We start from the raw sequence: 16,794 nt of genomic DNA, 5'->3' as shown, positions 1-16,794 counted from the left end.
AACTTTAAAAAAGAGGCCTCATTTGGGTGGTCTCATATGAGGACAACAGCCAGAGCCACACAGAACCAGCTCCAACGCCTTACACTAGGGCTGAATGATCTAAGAGACTGCTTCTCACAAATCTGCCATTCTGACACATGTGAAGTGGGATGAAAAACAAAGTGTACTGTTTGTTAGCCTTATAGATCGCACATGCTTCCTTTATCAGTGGGTCCCAGCAAAATCTGAGTCAGTGCCCATTTACATGGTCTGAAGAGTAGCACACATAAAGATGCAGATTGGAGCCAGGAGGGGACAGAAAAGCGAATGCCTGCAGAAAGGACCACAGCATCACAGTAAACCCAGTTGGAAGGGAGCTCAAGGCATCTACTAGTCTTTCCCCCTGCCCTAACTCCAGATCAGCTATACTCAAAGTCATCCTGACAGATGTTTGCCTAAAACCTCAATTGATGAAAACTCCCAGGCTTCCCCAGGCAATGTGCTCCAGGGCTTAGTGACCCACACGATTACAAAGTTCTTTCTAATGATGCGACAGAGTGACTCTTTCAAAAATTTGCTTCTTGTCCTATACCTAGTGGACAGAGGAGTACCTTCTTCTTTACCACAGCCTTTGAAAACTCAACACATTCTCATATTGAGTTTTCTCAACACGATTCTCAAACATGAAGATCTTAGAGATTGTGACCTAATTTATACATGTACATCCCAGGGAAGGAACTGCAATTTTTGCAACAACATGATGTTACTCATTCCCTTCAGTATGGGCTCTGCTGTACTGCTGGAGCCTATCCTAAAAACTGTTGCTTCACCAGGTAGTTCCTACGTTGTATTTATGCACATGATGGGGTTCTTTTTCAACAGCATTTTCGCTACTTCACAACTTTTCCCCATTCTGCTAAGAATATTCTAAGTTCTGATAGCATCCTCCACAATGTTTACAGTTCCCAATATTATCTACATCTTCCAAATAATTAATGAAAATGTTATGTAGTACCATGACCAGGACAGACACTATGCTCTACAGCCTTCCAGTTAAAGTCAGTAATGGACAAAATATCCTGTGGTCTTCTCTTTTGAGTAAAAATTTACTTTGCTATCTTTGAGGGAGATGGCAAGGAGAAATGAAAATGACTAGAAGGAAGTTATATAAAAGAACAATTTTTGTAAGAGCAAAAAAGTAATTTTCAAATATTTTGGAGAGTTCTTAAGCTTTAAAAAGGTTATATTATATATTTTATGCTCTTTTAGATTTTTAGTTTGAATATTTTTTCCATCTTAAGGTTTTAAGTGGGAAATCCATCTAGGTTACAGAAAAATAAGTATGTTTGAAAGCAAAATAGCATAAAACACTCCAAGATGCTATGAATTCATAAATGCTGAGAACTGTCACAGAATTCAGTAAATCCATAGGTTTATGCACCACAGAAGATAAAAAAAAAAAAAAAGCGAAACAGCCTGTGAAGTCAGTGGTGCTGGAGCCTTGTTTGTGTTCTGTGTGACCATTGCACGTCGCACATTCAGCATATTGTAAGTACACCCAGTGCCCAGAAACGTGGCCACTGAACTCACACAGTGTGACTGTCAGAGCTGTTCAAAGACACGATCACTCTTTCGTGTTCTCAGTAATCATTTCAGTTTAAAATTTGTATATTCAGTACCTGAACACAGACACGTGCTCTCTCTCTTTCTAACAAATGTACATTGCCAAGAGTGTATCAATGTGGTATTGTTTTATTATCCAACAGAACCGAAATGCAGTAGCCTAACATGACTTCAGGGATCCTGGGACCTAGTAAGAATGTTGAGAAGTCATCACTCACATCACTGTAGCGTTACTTTGCAGACTCAAGAGCCCACAATTTATTTCTTCAGCTTTCTTCAAAGACATTCTTCAGTTGGACTCAGAATATCTCAAGAAACATTTTTCTTCAAACTTTGGCTTCAGCACGATGAGAGTGACCAACCATTCGTTACCTTCAAGCTGAGTTTTTAACAGCTTTGAGGAAACACCTCTCATGTAAAGAATGTTACTCTATCCTTCAAAACTGAGAAAAGCACAAAGTAAAGAACAGCAAAAAGAGGTAAAAAAGCAAACTTACCATTAAACAAGTTACTAGAATGACAAAGATGCTGAGAAATATGACAACTGCATAAAATCCTTCTTTGCTCCAGATTTTGTCTGCTTCCCGCTGGTCTTGCAAAACATTTTTCTTTTTTAAGCAGTAAAAAAGAAAGAGGAAGAGGAAAAAAAAAAAAAGTTACACAGTAGCACGTGCAGATTAAATAGCTCTCGTCAGGCATTAATCACCGTCCCCAGCAGGCAGGGCTCACATTCCCAAGTCGATGGCACTTACTCTGAGTACCTACCCTAGCTAAGTACCCTGCCCGTGTGCGACACGGGGGTCTGAGATCTTCCTTGTGACCGCTTTAAAGCTCTTCCCACGCAGCCAGTGCCCTGGTTTGCGGTTTAGGCAAACAGGGCTCGTGCTCCTTCTTGGAAACTACCTGGCTGATCAGGCAAAAGGGCAGCGCTCTGGCGTGGGCTGAGGAAACTGCTCACGCTGCCCATTTCTCCATGCTGCTTATCTCCTGCCCCACCACCCACACACCAGCCTCTGACCTGCTTGCACTTTACACAGAAGTGAGAACAGGTGACTCGCTGGCTCGCCTGCGCCAGCCAAGACACCCCGATGCTGCTACCTTTACAGTATCTACCCGCGTATATGTACATAAATAAAAAATACTCTGATTATGTTTCCTGTAATCTCGTTATCCATCTAGCTGTAATTCTGATTATGCTTCCAGTAATCTCGTTATCTTTGGGTTCCTGCTGATAGTGTGTTTCTGAAACAGCTGTGCACACTGAAATTTGCAGAACTCCTGGGGAACTCCTGCAGATTACAAAACAATAATAATTGTAAAAGCATTTATTCTTGGCCTTGTTGCAGTGCGGTGACCTGCTTAGGCTATTAGATTACCAAAATATCACTGTTTCCAAATACAAGTTTGGTAGCAGAAACAGGGCACATGCACCCTCAGCCTAACAGCAATGCGTTATTCACAATAAAATAGGGGTCCCTGCAAGAACAGAAACCTTCTGCTGTGCGGTTCCCCGACAGAAGTTCAGCAGACATTGCTCTCCCCCTCTCCATCTATTTGCCTTTCTTTATTTTCACTGTGTATTTTTGGTACAGTTCTCAGACTTGAGTTAAAAAACAACATTTTAAAATCCTGGTTTCCATTCTCCATGTTCAAGGTCTAGGTGTTTCTCCTTCACCAAAGCTCCCTATGCCAATTCCTATCCCTCAATTACAGTTCCCGTTTAACGAGTGAGTTACCTCCCCATTGCAAGGTGTCCTTCTTTCCTCTCAGGGGACAGACACTGTGCCCCCACAGAGGAAAGAGTTTGTGTAGAGATGAGTGGCTGCTCGTAGGACCTGTGCTGCTACAGCACTGGGACCAGAATGGAAACCCTTCATGCCCTTCTGCCAGAGTACAGACAGAGGCTTGGAAAATTAATACGAGTATTTGTGTGTGTGTAATTACACAGTGTTTCATAGGCTGTGCCAGTAAGTAGTACAGGTATCATGGGCTAACAAGGGCTGTAAGCGTCAGGCTTCTGTTCAACACCTTAAGACACCGCAGCTTGCAAAGCTGAGCTGGAAATCGTGCCAAATCTTTATGCAAAAGCTGTTCCTAGACATCCATGCCACACAGCCGCTGTAGGGTGGTGCAGCAATGGGTGCGACCTGCTGCCTCGGCGCACAGAGGTTGCTCCCCTGTGCTCCCAGCGCTGCGGCTGCTCCCGGAGAGCTCCTTGGGGCAAAAACAGCAGCCACAGCACTGCCCCGTGGGCTATAGCCCGGCTGCCTGGCCCTGGGTGTCTCACCTTGCTGGTGTTTCAGATCTATGAGGAGGAAATCTAGGAGAAAAGCAGGTGCTGGAGGAGATCGGGGTGTGCCGACCTTTTGTAAGTGAATGATTGTGGTGGTTTTTTTTTGTACTTCTTCACTGAAAGGGCAAATACACTGGAAAGTAAATGAAGAGCTAACAGGATTTTTTTGACACAATGGGTAAAAGAATTTAATTAACCAAAAATTTATTAGTGTCACAAAACCTTTTAAATATTTTTATATTTGACAATATAAATAACTGAGCCTAAGCAAATTAATCTCTGTGATCTCTGTGTCTGATGGTGCATGTGTTCGGTACACATATTTTCCAGATTCATCTAAAGTTCAAAGAATATTAACAAATGTTGTAAAAAAAAAGTAAAAGAAAAATTATGCTATGCCTTTAACACATCCAATGCACTGTTTTAAAACACTGAAGCAGTACCTTCACCCAACAAAAAAAATCTCTCCCCTGGTCTACTTGGGCAGTATTGAGGAGAGCAGAATTCTTGCTTCAGCTGCTCCCTAATGACAGAAGAGGCTGTGACCTCCAGTAACTGAGTCATTTCGTTTCCCTGATAAGAAATTGCTTTCTGAAATGTTAGCGCTGCTAAGTCAGAACTTTGCTCCTGGATCTCAGAGAGAGCTGATAAGAGGGACAGCAATTGCCACGATCACTGCAAATTGCTAACACCCAGGAAACAAGCTCACAGGATGGCCAAACACAGAGGAAAAAGTAAAAAAAAAGGGAGAGCAAGTGCTTCTGTCCATGGTGATGGGCCCAGAGCCTCCCACACAGCAATGTGCTCTGTCTCAGTTGACTGATGTTGCTCCACATTTCTCGCACTCAGCTTTTCCCTGCCTGCAAATCCACTACAGCTTGCAGCCGGTTTTTGAGGAGTGGGAGTATACAACAGTCATCAGAGGACAGGAAGATAAAGTCAGCGAAAAGGCACAGCTGGTAAAGGCAGGGGGAATACAGGAGCGGGTGGGCTGGCTGGGGAGTTTCAGTAGCTCAGGCCCTGCCAGGTCCCAAAGCAAGCCTGGCTACAGGGAGGATGGCCATCATCATGTCCATCATCCTTGGTGTCTGTCTCCGTTCCCTAAGAAGTCCCCACAGTTAGGTGATTTAGGCAGAATTAGCCAGGTTCATTAAACAGTTTTAATTTGGCATCATTTAAGGTGGGAAAGAATCACATTGTATATTCTACACAATCCCTTGCTATTGCTAGCCGCATTGAGGAGTGCCTGCAGAAGGGTCTGCTTTGCTCTACAGTGGAACAAGTGTGTTTAGACCAATGACTTGTTATAGACTTAAAACCCCAGACATTATGAATCTACTTTTCATACTGGTTTTATGGAAACCTAGTGGATTATTTCTACAAACAATTAAAATGAGCAGCCAGCTCTTGATGATATCAAGAGAGACACCAACCTGAAGCAGTCTGGGACTGAAACACCCCACCAAGATTTCAGGAGCTGCTAGGAAAATTAAGTCTTCATGGGAAAAAAAGGGTGAATTCTTAAATTGCATCAGGTAATCCCACCTAGTTCCTTAGGCTGAAATGATCATGGAAGCAAGGCAAGCTGCAGTTCAGGGCTCAGAGGAAAGCTTCCAGGGAGCTAAGGATTGAACCTTAAGGATCAAGCAGGGTTCATCGAAGTTCATACTGGGTTGCTTTGCTTTTTTCAGCTATTTAACTAAGTTAGCTAAGGCAGGGCAGGAAGGTCTGATGAGAAATCACTTCCCCTTCAGTGAAAATATGCAGGAACGTCAGTGGTCTCCTCAAACACTAGATAACTGCCACTTAATATTCCCTATGACAAAGCCTCCTCAAAGATACTAACTATGCAACATTTTGCTTTTGCCAAGGTCACCTTTCAGTTTCATGACCATTCTCTCCACACCGGTATTCACTCCTTGCATGTGTGTGCGATGAAGTGATGTGATCTCATGGAAACGCTGACAGCCTGGAGGTTCCCCTTCATGCACCAGCCAGCTCACTGACTTATGGTTTCTGTATGGTTTAAGTGCATGACTGGTTCCTTTGATTTCTTCTCTAGCAGCAGTTAATATCACACACTTCAAAGGCAAACAATAGAAGCCTAATAGAGGCTGCTGTAATTGTACATTTTGGGATTGCATAATTTTGGAATATACTCTCCCATGCAGATTTCTCCTTAGTGCCACATCTTCCAGCTAGCAGTTAGTTTATCTCACAAAGCATGGTAAACCCTGCTTTACTTACTGTAATTTCAATTACTTCTTTATCCAAACCCACTTCAAAGTCCCTTTCTACTCTACTAAACTCTGAAACTGCATAGTATTTTCTTTTTTTCTTTTTTCCTCAACACCATTTTAAGGCATTAGAATTCTCACAGAGACTGCGTATGTGATTGAATTTAGTCCCACCAAGAAAAACCAGTTCAGTAGCTGCTTGTTATAGGGAAGTCTGCTCCCAACCCTGCGACATGCTATGGATAAGAATACAGTCCTAAATTCCACTGCAGACACAAATTTTAGATCATAATAAAAGATCAAATGCTACAGCCACAATAGGCCTTTGGAAGAGGAAGGACAAATGAAAAGATCTATTGCCCTGGATCTTTGAAATGGCAACAACTCCATTAAATTAAATTTTCACGTTCCCACAGGTACCCTTCCCATTCTAGACCAGGCAGGAAAGGACTCTAGTGGTTCCTACAGCTAAGATATATAGGAAATCGTCTCTTCCAGCAACAGAAAAAACTAGGATATGAGTTTTGAGACAGGTAATTAATTTAAAATAAAGTCATCAGTGATTAATGCATCAGTAGTGTGAATTGGAAAATTATTACTGGAATTAATGGAAATGCAGTGCCAGTCACCTACATCCACTGAGAGTTTTACTGTTCATGGTGTCACATGGGCTGAGACTTTAGGAAAGTGCTTCAGTTTTCTACCCAGGTTTTCCTACACTACCTTGGTAAATTTTCTTAGGACATGACAATCTCCCCTACCATTAACCCCTTCCAGCTGGGAGTCTAGTTTACACTAAGCCCTGCTGGAAAGAGCCAACCAAGCAAGCTCAGAGGAGGTACATCAAAGATGGGCTGAACTGCCTGCTGGAGGTATCTTTTTCTTTCAGTTTACTGCAGAGAAATGGTAGACTTTCAAGTCTTATGCAGCTAATAATGAAAAAGCTAAAATTGGAGACAAAATCCAGCCCTAATACCTCTGCGTCAGCCACCCACCTACGAAGATGAGGATAATGCTTCCTTTCTGCACAGATACACTGCTAGTGCACGTGTGATACTGGTTGGGAAGCGCTGATTCACATCAGTGGAAGACTTACAGTTTATTCGCTCATGAATTAATTAGGGCTGATAGCTCAGGAATAAACACACAAAGTGGGTAAAATAATGTGTCAAAGCTATGTCTTAAAGTAACTGTATCTATATCCCCCCTCAAAAGTTTGCTTGTTTTGATTTTCTTTGCTGTTATTTTGATTGGAAAGATTTGTTCTTAGATGAAGTTGATTGAAGAGTAAATTACTGGTTAGTAGTTGAGCAAGTAAAGATTATATATTGTTGTCTTTTAGCTGCTGTTTTCTGTGAAGTCTTACACATGTAAACAAATTATCAAGACCCAAAAGGAATACCTATTAGTGTAAAGCTGCAAGATTTTTGCAGGATTGGGGTCTTAGCAGTATAATCTACATGCAACTGAAATATTAAAATAACCTCTTGTTTCTCCAACAGTACTAGAAGGAAGTAGAGGCTGCACAACTTTCATTCTAATAATCCTTTTCAATGAGATTCCCTCTGTTGGTGTACACTTTTTTCAGAGAGAAAATTCAAATACCTGAGCACTCATGATTACCATCTAACAGATGAGATCTTGAGTTCAGCATTGTTTTTTCTCCAGCATCTGTACATAGCTTGATGACATTTATTGACTCATCTATTATTCACGTATGTTCTTGTCCCATAGCTACCTGAAGTGTTACTTGTACCTGAAATACTTGGAAGAGATAATTGCAGCTATCACCACTGTCACAATCATATGCTTCTGTAGCAAAGGAAATTGTAATCTAAAGGGAGCTTAGTCCAAGCTGCCATTGAGCAATATGAAGACCTGATCTGACTTTTGGACAACATCTCTTGGCTTTGTTTTGTATGAAAACAGCTAAAACCTGAGAATCATCTCATTTTGATAATGTCAGGCTGCTGTAGGGCATGTAAAATTGCCCTAAAATGACCCTGTGTTTATATTTTATTTTTCATACTGAAAGCATCTTCAAGATTCTTAAACAACCTCTCTTTTTTTCTACAGGAGGACCTGGATCCTAATTCTTAAACAGCCTTACAAAACACCATTAAGGTAATTTAACAGAACTAGCTGTGTAATTGTCTTACAGCAGTAATGCCATCTTAGTTTATACTTCCTTGTCTCATTCATGAGAACTTCAGCCTGAGAACTACCAGGGCTGTAAAACCTGCCTAACAAACTACAGGTGAAAAAAGTGATAACCAACCTCAGGGGAGACCTCTGTTATTCCAAACTGGGATAAGCTCTGATGCAAAATGTTGATATTCAGTGAACGCAGCACTTCTTCAGATGGGAGCGCATCAGAAATTCCTGGCTTTCTGTTCACTGGGGAAATAAACAGTTCCACACAGTTCTTCTTCCCCTAGGAAAATAAATAATAATAAAAAAGGCAAAATCATAACAAAATTCTGAGATTAGATAACCTCTTCTGTCTCTAGATTTTAACTATATGTCCAGAAATGAATGCATGGAATAGAAAGGCTGCAACCTGCTCTGTGAGGAAAGTGCACATTTTCCCTGCCTCCTTAAATTCCAGCTGACCGTGCAAGAAAATGCAAAATACCGTATGTGGGTAGATGGGCTTTATCTCATTTACTGTTGACAAGGTCCCCTCTTCTGAGCCTAGTACCACTGAACAAGACAGGTCGGTGTCTCATGGGGAGGGTAGGAGCCATGCATGGGATAAGGGCAAAGAGCCAGCGGGGTTTTTAGCTGACAGGTCTGATCCGAGCTGAAGTGCAGTCCTGCTTTAGATGCTGGGCCTTAAACAGGAATGCTTAGTATAATGCCGTGGTATTTTGACATTGCTTTCTAATCCGGTGTCAACATGTTGCAAACACACACTACAGTGAAGTATAATGCCCTTTCAGCTGACTGCAGCGTAACTCCTTAAGACAGCACAATGAAATGAAAGTTTTGCTTACTTTTAATGAGTAGGCTGAGCATGCCTAATTCTCCCCGCCATTAATTCCTGACCCGGTCTCAATGAAGTGGTGCTGTATTAGAGATGTCAGTGATGCTGGCTCTGTAGCAGGACAGTGAAAGGAAAAATTGCCAGAGGGTTCCTCTGCTCGGTTATCAACAACCAGAGCAGCACCTGAGCTCAGTGCTGGTGTGCATGAACCACGATAAGGGGGTGCCCCAGGGCTGTGCACAACCTGGCTGAGGCTGTGATATAGAGTCCAGACCTGGGTAGTGCCACATGCACAAGGCAGGCATGGAGCTGCTGCCTGCACAGGCAAGAACTTCACTGCTCTGGTTATTTGGGGTTTGGTATGCAAGGGGAGAAATCAGACTGGGTTAATCCTGCTCTCCCCCTCGCCTTCAATGCACATCGTTATCTTCACTGAACCATAGAAAAGACATCTTTTGCTATTCTTAAAAAGCCTCGCATTACGTTCAGAATTAGTGCTGCATAGAAAGGGACATTTTCACACGCATACCCTAAACCTGCCCTGTGTGCTCTCACTTGTGCCATGGGTCCATCTGCTCAACAAGACTGGTGGGGCTGGCGTTGCTCAGCAGGCCTGCTCAGCCCAGCGGGGCCATGAGGAGGGAACACAGCCCCACAGCTCTGCAGTGTCAGGGATTTCTTGTCAGGCTGAAGCAGCCGCTCTGAGGCCACAGCCTTACGTGGTCTCTGGTGTGGCTAAGTGGCCGGTTCCCAGTGTAAGTGGCAGGCACAAAGCAAACCCTGGTGAGGGTGCAGCATTCCCAGTGTTTTGTGCCTGCTCTGTTAGGAGATCCTCTGCCTTAACAGGACTTTATGGGAGGAGGATTTCCTGGAAAGACTGAGAAGATGCTGGACATGCCCAGTTAATATCTTGTGGCATGCTGTGTGCTGTTACATATCAGCTTACCTCTCTTCCATCATCTAAATTACCTCCAAAGCCAGTGGACAGAGGCTGGTATCTCCAGAGAATGATTGCATCCACCCTAAAGTAACTGGGATCTCAATGCCTCTCCTTCTCACTACCCTTCTCTATATTGCCTTCAGAAAGACCCTACATGAGCACCTAAGACCGGGCTGAAGAGAGGTGAGATGAATTTTGATATGCCTGGCTTGCTTGTGTCCATGAGAGGAACTGGTTCGTGTTAAAAGGATGGGAAGGTGGGAATAATGCCTCCTAAACTGTATTTTTCTCTTCTGAATTTTGACTCTGTGATTTTAAGAGCAAATGTGGCAAAAGTTTGTATTATACCTACATAGCTAAAAAACAGAAGTCATAGCAGCCCTTTATGGATGTTGAGAAGACTAATTAATTAACAGTACTTCATGTATTCTGAGGTATATGCAGGTGCAAAGTGCTGCTACCTCTTCCCTTGGATCACAGATGAGAAAAGAAAGTGAAAATCTATCAGTCAGCAGGAAAATTAACAGCATCTTTCTTCTGCTTAGTTGGATGATTTCCACAGAGCTTAGTAAGAAGGCTACCAAGTGACGTGGTGTGTTGAATACACACCCCAAACTCTGGAACATTTCTCATTTAATTGTGTTTTTCTCTGAATATGTCTTTCATTCAGGTTAATACAGGGGACAAAAGACATTCAGCGTCACTTGTCAAGAATGAGTGACGTCCCTTGCAAACATGAAAAGAGCTGCATTGCATTCCTATTGATCTTTTCCACTGTGCATCTTGTGTGATCCTTTCTCACAGAGACATTATTTGAAGGTGTTTTATAATCCTTTTTGATGTATACAATCCTATCAAGCTATCAAGGCAGGAAATACTTTTATGCTGAGCCTGTCAACTTTCTTCTCTAATATTCAACCTGCAGGTCGAATAAAATAATATAACTCTGCTTTCCTGTGCAACTTGAATGGAAGGCTGGCAATACACACATGATATTGTTGTGTTTTTTTCTTGTTTCATTAAAAAACTGTCAGAAAAAAGAGACCAGTTTTAAGAATGTATGCTCTTTACCATCCACAGAAAATAAAAATGATGAAAATTGTTTTTTAAGTCTTTGCTGGAAACAAATTTCTCATAATCTTTTGCAAACATTATACCTTAGTCCAAAAGGTCACATCCAAGCATATGTTGTTATAGCTAAATAGTAAGCTGTAAATATTAATACTGTGAGAAAACATTTATTTTACTAATGGAAAGTCTGAGAATTAATTGTGAAGATGTCTTTGAAAGGTAGAATCACATGTATTTTTTGAGCAAGATTCAACCTTTGAGAAACAAAAAAGGAATAAGCAGCTTCTAATGAATGTGATGAAGAACTACACTGGAATGCAAACCAAGGGATAAGAAAACTGCATATGAATAAGACACAAAAGAGATTTATCTGACTTAATTTTTCTCTAGACTGTAACTATGAATGGCTTCCTTGCAAAAGAAAATGTAAGTCATTTTGTAATGGAGATCTATTTTTCTGTAGTGCAGTTCAGAAAAAAATCTATCAAAACAAAGTATTTTTCTGTCCTATTTTATTGCAGTTTTCCATAATGAAAGGAAGATAAATTTAAGAGCATTCTAAATAACCAGGTAAATTTTATTATACCTAGCCTTTTGGTACTTACAATGAGCCTGTTGATATGAACTTGCTGAGGTAACAGTCCCAGTGCTGCAGCCACTCCCTGGCGAAATATCCGAAGCAATGTGATATTCAGCTTGTTTACATCCATTTGCAGTGTCTGTAAAAGAAAAACCAGTTCAAATGAACTCCTTGCTCAACACATTCAGTCCTCACGACGTCTGATCTCTGAGAGTCTCACTAATTGTTTTTTTCCCAGAATGATAATCAGTGCAATCTACTTGCACTGCAATAAAGAACAAATCCAAAGGAAAATGTAAGCATTTTAAATGCTGCTTTGTTACCACCTTTTCTCAAAAAACATTCAAAATAGATTCCAGAAGTTTTTGGCTAAATTCCTAAGACAAGTTACAGTGCTCAAGATAACACAATTACTGCATTAGAAATGAAAGGCAAGCACTGAACACCAATTCACCTTTACAGAATGAGATGTTGGATTTACAAAATGAAAATTTGCTTTGATTATTTTTCTTAAGAGTTTCTCCCTGCAGTGAAGAATGTGTCAGTCATAGTAAAATTATGGATTTTTTATTTTGATTAACAGTTTCTGTGATTGAAACAAAAAACAACCACCACACTGAGGATACATTTTACATGCTTGAATTTCCAAAGCTTCCTTATTTCAGGCAGAGCAGGCTGTTAATTCTCAGCAGAGACCAATCATAGCACTGAAGCATTTTCTTTCTCCATGTCAGAATAACAACAAAATTTAGCGATTTCCTCACGTTCAAATCCCTCCTGTGAAGCTGATGGTGTTTTGCCCAGGAAATAATTTAGATTCAAGTCTTCACCTTCCCAGAAGACCCAGGTGTATCTGTGCAGATGATGAGTTGTGACCAGTACTTCCCTGTGGCACTCTGGGGCTCCTTTCTTTGCTTCCATATCCCCACAGTGGTCAATTCATCGTGGAGAAGGCAGGGAAGAGGAATATGTCAGATGGTACCAGGTGGCCTCCAACATTTCTGGCAGGGCACTGGCTTAGGAACTAGGCAAGTTCTGACTGAGCCGGTTGACTTGAGCTGAAGAAGATTTTTTATTTTTAACTTTCTATTTAAAGCTGTAGGCCAGCCTGCTGCTCTGAGGAGCCACGCCAGGATTCTTCCTACCTAACTGGAGTGGCAGAATTAAATATCAATGGGTCAGACGTCCCATTGCAAACATGGCTGTGGTCTAGAAAGAAATGTAACTTTTTTCTCAAAGCAAATGAGCAACATATATTCCGATTGTCGTTATTTATTTTTAAGAATTTATAAGTTACAATGTAAAACCATCAAATATTTGCTTTCCTCTTCCACTGTCAATGCGATGTTTCCATCAGTACTGAATGTTTTTCATTTTCTTCCCCTTTTATCTCATTTTTTTTTTTCACTAATGGGATTGTCAAACCTTGGTGCATCAACTGAGACCTGCTCTCAGCATACAGCTGAGCTTTAATTCAGCTGCAAATATTATAGGAGTCCTCAGTTTCAATGACCCTGTCTACCCTGGCATTTTCAAAAAGCAAAATCTTCTTTTTGCTTCTTCTAGAATTAGACATCTTGAGTGGTTACAAAACTGCTCCAGCTTTGTCACTGAAACAGAGGAATGTCTTGAGAAGGGAGACAGAGACATCCCACAGATCTGAGCACCATTCCTTCTGCATCCCAGGCTGGTCGCAGGACATGTGGGCGATACAGCAGAGGAGAGCTGGTGTGGAGCTATGAAGTTGTCACTACACTGAAAGCCAACATCCTAGCCTGAGGATCCCTGGTAAGTGAGAAGAGGGAGTTGTTGCTGAAACAGGAAGGCTGTCGTGAGGGTCCCCTGAGATCCATCAGGATGGAATAAAGAGCAAGGAACTGCTTGTCTCAGTCAATGACCCCGAGTTATGGGGATTATGCTAGCTGTTGTTACTGAACAAAGCTAACAGGCGTAAAATCAAAATGCATTCACTTAAGTATACTTGAGCCAGGCATCAGATCACATTAACACCGATGTTGTTAAACAGCATGTTAAGAGCTCACTGAGAAAGACACAGAAATGAAACATCCAGAAAAAAATCCAGCTTTGGATGAAATAGAAGAGGTTTAAAGAGGCTATAAGGATTATATTATATATTAGGCTATAATGTCTACCTAATAAATTCTTATAGATCTAACAGGACTAGGTGGCTAGGCCTAGCACAGTGGTTCACCATATTCAGGGAGAATAAAATGTGGTGAAACTCCAGTATCTTCAGGACAGTCACATTTCCTTCCACCAGACCTGAATTTGGACCACTGCACCCTACAACAAGTAGTCATAAAAGGCTGCACAGTCTTTGTGTCTCTGTAACAGCCCCTGTCCTTGGTACTTTATAGGGAAGCCTGAGGAGCACAGTGCTCACCCTGTCACTCTGGATTCAGCCTGCTTGGAAAGCTCATCTGGCCTCATCTGGAGATTTCAGAACCCTTTCAGGATGCATCCCAGCACATCTTTTTTTCCTGAGGTTGGCCGCGCCGTGACTTCGCACTGGTGGGATTGCTGCAAGTTGCACAGAGAGCTGATGATTGCCCACGCTGCAGGTACGAGCCTTGGGATGTGCTCTGAAGCCCAGCACATACCTGGGTACTGCCCAGGCAGGCTGCCAGCTGGGCACCAGATCCAGGGCTACTTGCAAGGGTGGGAAGGAATTTGTCTTTAAGCCTCATCTCAGGGTGCTTCCTATGCAGCAAAAAAAGATCGTGACCATTCATCCAAAAAACATAGAACCAAACAACCCAAGAAGTATCTGGGGAAGAAAAAGCTCTTTTTTTTTTTTTTTAATAAGAACCTTGCCTTCCTATCCACAGAAGGAATTTGCTTCTTAAGTGCTGATGTTAGTGTGAAGCTTTGTTCCTTCCAATTACAATGCAAACTAGGTAAAAGTAACAAGGACTGCCCTTTTCCACATCAAGCAGCACAAGAGAGTGCATTTGTCTCTTCCTATCAAGAGAAAATTTAGCAATCCAAAATCTGTCACTTTAGGAACAGGATTTCTAACTGGATCAGCGAAAGATAGCTTCTAGAAAAGCCAGATGTGACCCCATGAGCACCTACTTTAGAGCAAGCAGCATATCATGAACGTGCTCTTTGCTCTCTATTATTACCCCCTTGTTTGTACTGGAGTCTTAAAAACATCAAGTGGGAGTGGACCAGGCTGGAGATGCATCAAGTTCCACATCCTGTGTCCAACTCTGGATGCTTGTGGAAAAATATATGAACAAGAAAAGAACATATTCTTTTTTTTTTTTTTTTTTTAATTTCCAAGTTTGTTCTGACAAGATCCAGGCTAATTTACACCAGCTCAGCACAGAAAGTCAACTGGGCTCCTCTGTTACATGAATATTATTACACAGTAACCCAGGCTGGGATCATGGCTATTGAGATCTGGGATGAAGGCAACGCTTGGAGGCATTATATTCTCAATGCTGGCATGTGCTGAACTGCAGTGGAGTTTAAGTATCACCTGAGGGTCTGGTACAGAATTGTCTTTCTGCAAATTCTTACACATTATTTTTGTCGAAAAAGTTAGTCAGAGAAAGAATAGGAAAAAGGAAAAAAAAAAAAAGAGAGAGAGAAGGAAAAAGTCCTAACTATTTTCATCATTAAAAACTTTCTAAAACTTAATTATTAAAATATCATTATTTTAACATTATGGTGCCATTCTGATGGCATGCCTAGGTACGATGTAAACTTAAGTCCCTAAAGATGGGTTTAGGATAGAAAATTGATACCGGATGAACTGCAAATGCAACAATGCCTGTAAAACAGACAAACAATACAAACCTCCATTAAGAAAAAGAGTCCTAGAAAGGAAGACAGAAACAATATATATCCCATTACCATCTGCAATAACACATGAAATTAACCTCTGTAAAGTCAATCCACAGAGTTAAGTAAACCAAAGCATTAGCACCTATACACAAGGTATGCCTTACTATGGTCCTCTAGTTGCTCCTTTTGCTTCGGGACAGAAGGGGCTGAAGCATCCCTGTCAGGCAGCACGAATCATTTACCCCGTGCTCATGTGCAGTGTTTACCACCTATTGCAGCCCGCTCCCCAGAGAGGTCACACTTTTGAATTTGCTGCCTCTGGTGGCAATAGCGACTTGCTGAGCCTAGAGGCGGGCGTGCTGGAGGACTCATTTCCCTGAGCAATTACTGATCTGGATATTGCTACTGTAGCGACAGTTTCTAGGTTTATCCGACCTAAGCAAAACAGGTAGTTTCAAGGGAAGGAGATTTCTGCTTGTAGTGGAAAAGATAACTCTGTCTTGGAGAGAGAGTTCCAGAGAAGAAAACTCAGCACAGAAAAACACCAAAGACCATTCACGTCTGAGATCCTACAGGGGCTTTTTGATATAGATTTGCATTTTAAAGAAAAAAAAAAAAGTCATGAAACAGACCAACATTATTTCAGACTCTGAAATAATATTTTTGTCTACCGCCAAGTCAAGTTCTGCTCCTCCAGAAAAAATCAGAGATTCCTCCCTTTCTTATCTTTTCCTTCTCACCAGTGATGGCCTTTCTGCAATGCGCCTCAAAACCACCTTTCCCTTCCATGCATTGGTTACTTCCCTCTAAACTCCTCCTGACCCCACCACCACAGCAAAGAGAAATCTAGAGAAAGTTTGAAAATCTCAAAAATATTTCCAGGGTCAGAGATCAATTACTGAAAAATTGTGAGGGGGAGTCTTGGCTATTCTACAAAAGCACAGTGAAAATCACCTGAAAGAGCAGAAAAATTACAGGCATATGTTTGAGTTTACAGGAACCAGTGAAAAGCATTGATAAATGCTCTACAAATCTCTCTCTCTTGCTCTGCCAGCGTAACTGCCCTGACCTGGAACACGCTGCTGTGTAAGTCACGCATTTTCTAATGAGGAGACAGCGAGGCTGCAGAGTACGCTGATATGCCAAAAAGTCCCAGATTTCACATGCAGCCTGCAGAAATTTATGTGGCCTTGTCCAGAGAGCATTTGGGTGATGAGAAAAAGAACTCTAAATTGGTTCCATATAAATGCAAGAAAAAGTGGTAGGAATGGG

The 16,794-nt window shown here is 41.6% G+C and overlaps 1 protein-coding gene across 3 annotated transcripts in view; it reads right to left on the bottom strand.

Moving 5' to 3' along the window:
* Positions 1-16,794, bottom strand: part of PTPRR (protein tyrosine phosphatase receptor type R) — a gene marked incomplete at its 5' end in the record, with an annotated part of 142,063 nt that overhangs the window by 59,395 nt on the left and 65,874 nt on the right. For 2 of the 3 annotated variants that reach the window (XM_084491958.1, XM_084491959.1), the window contains 3 exons: positions 2,100-2,210; positions 8,411-8,566; positions 11,735-11,848. In XM_084491958.1, the coding sequence (XP_084348084.1) occupies positions 2,100-2,210; positions 8,411-8,566; positions 11,735-11,848 (381 nt within the window). Of the gene's footprint in view, positions 1-2,099; positions 2,211-2,367; positions 2,726-8,410; positions 8,567-11,734; positions 11,849-16,794 lie in introns of those variants that run through there. The other variant, XM_084491960.1, reaches the window with a different exon arrangement.

This window comes from Aythya ferina, assembly GCF_964211825.1.
Source record: "Aythya ferina genome assembly, chromosome: 1".
NCBI classification, from domain to species: domain Eukaryota; kingdom Metazoa; phylum Chordata; class Aves; order Anseriformes; family Anatidae; genus Aythya; species Aythya ferina.
This window is presented reverse-complemented; position numbering and strand designations above follow the sequence as displayed.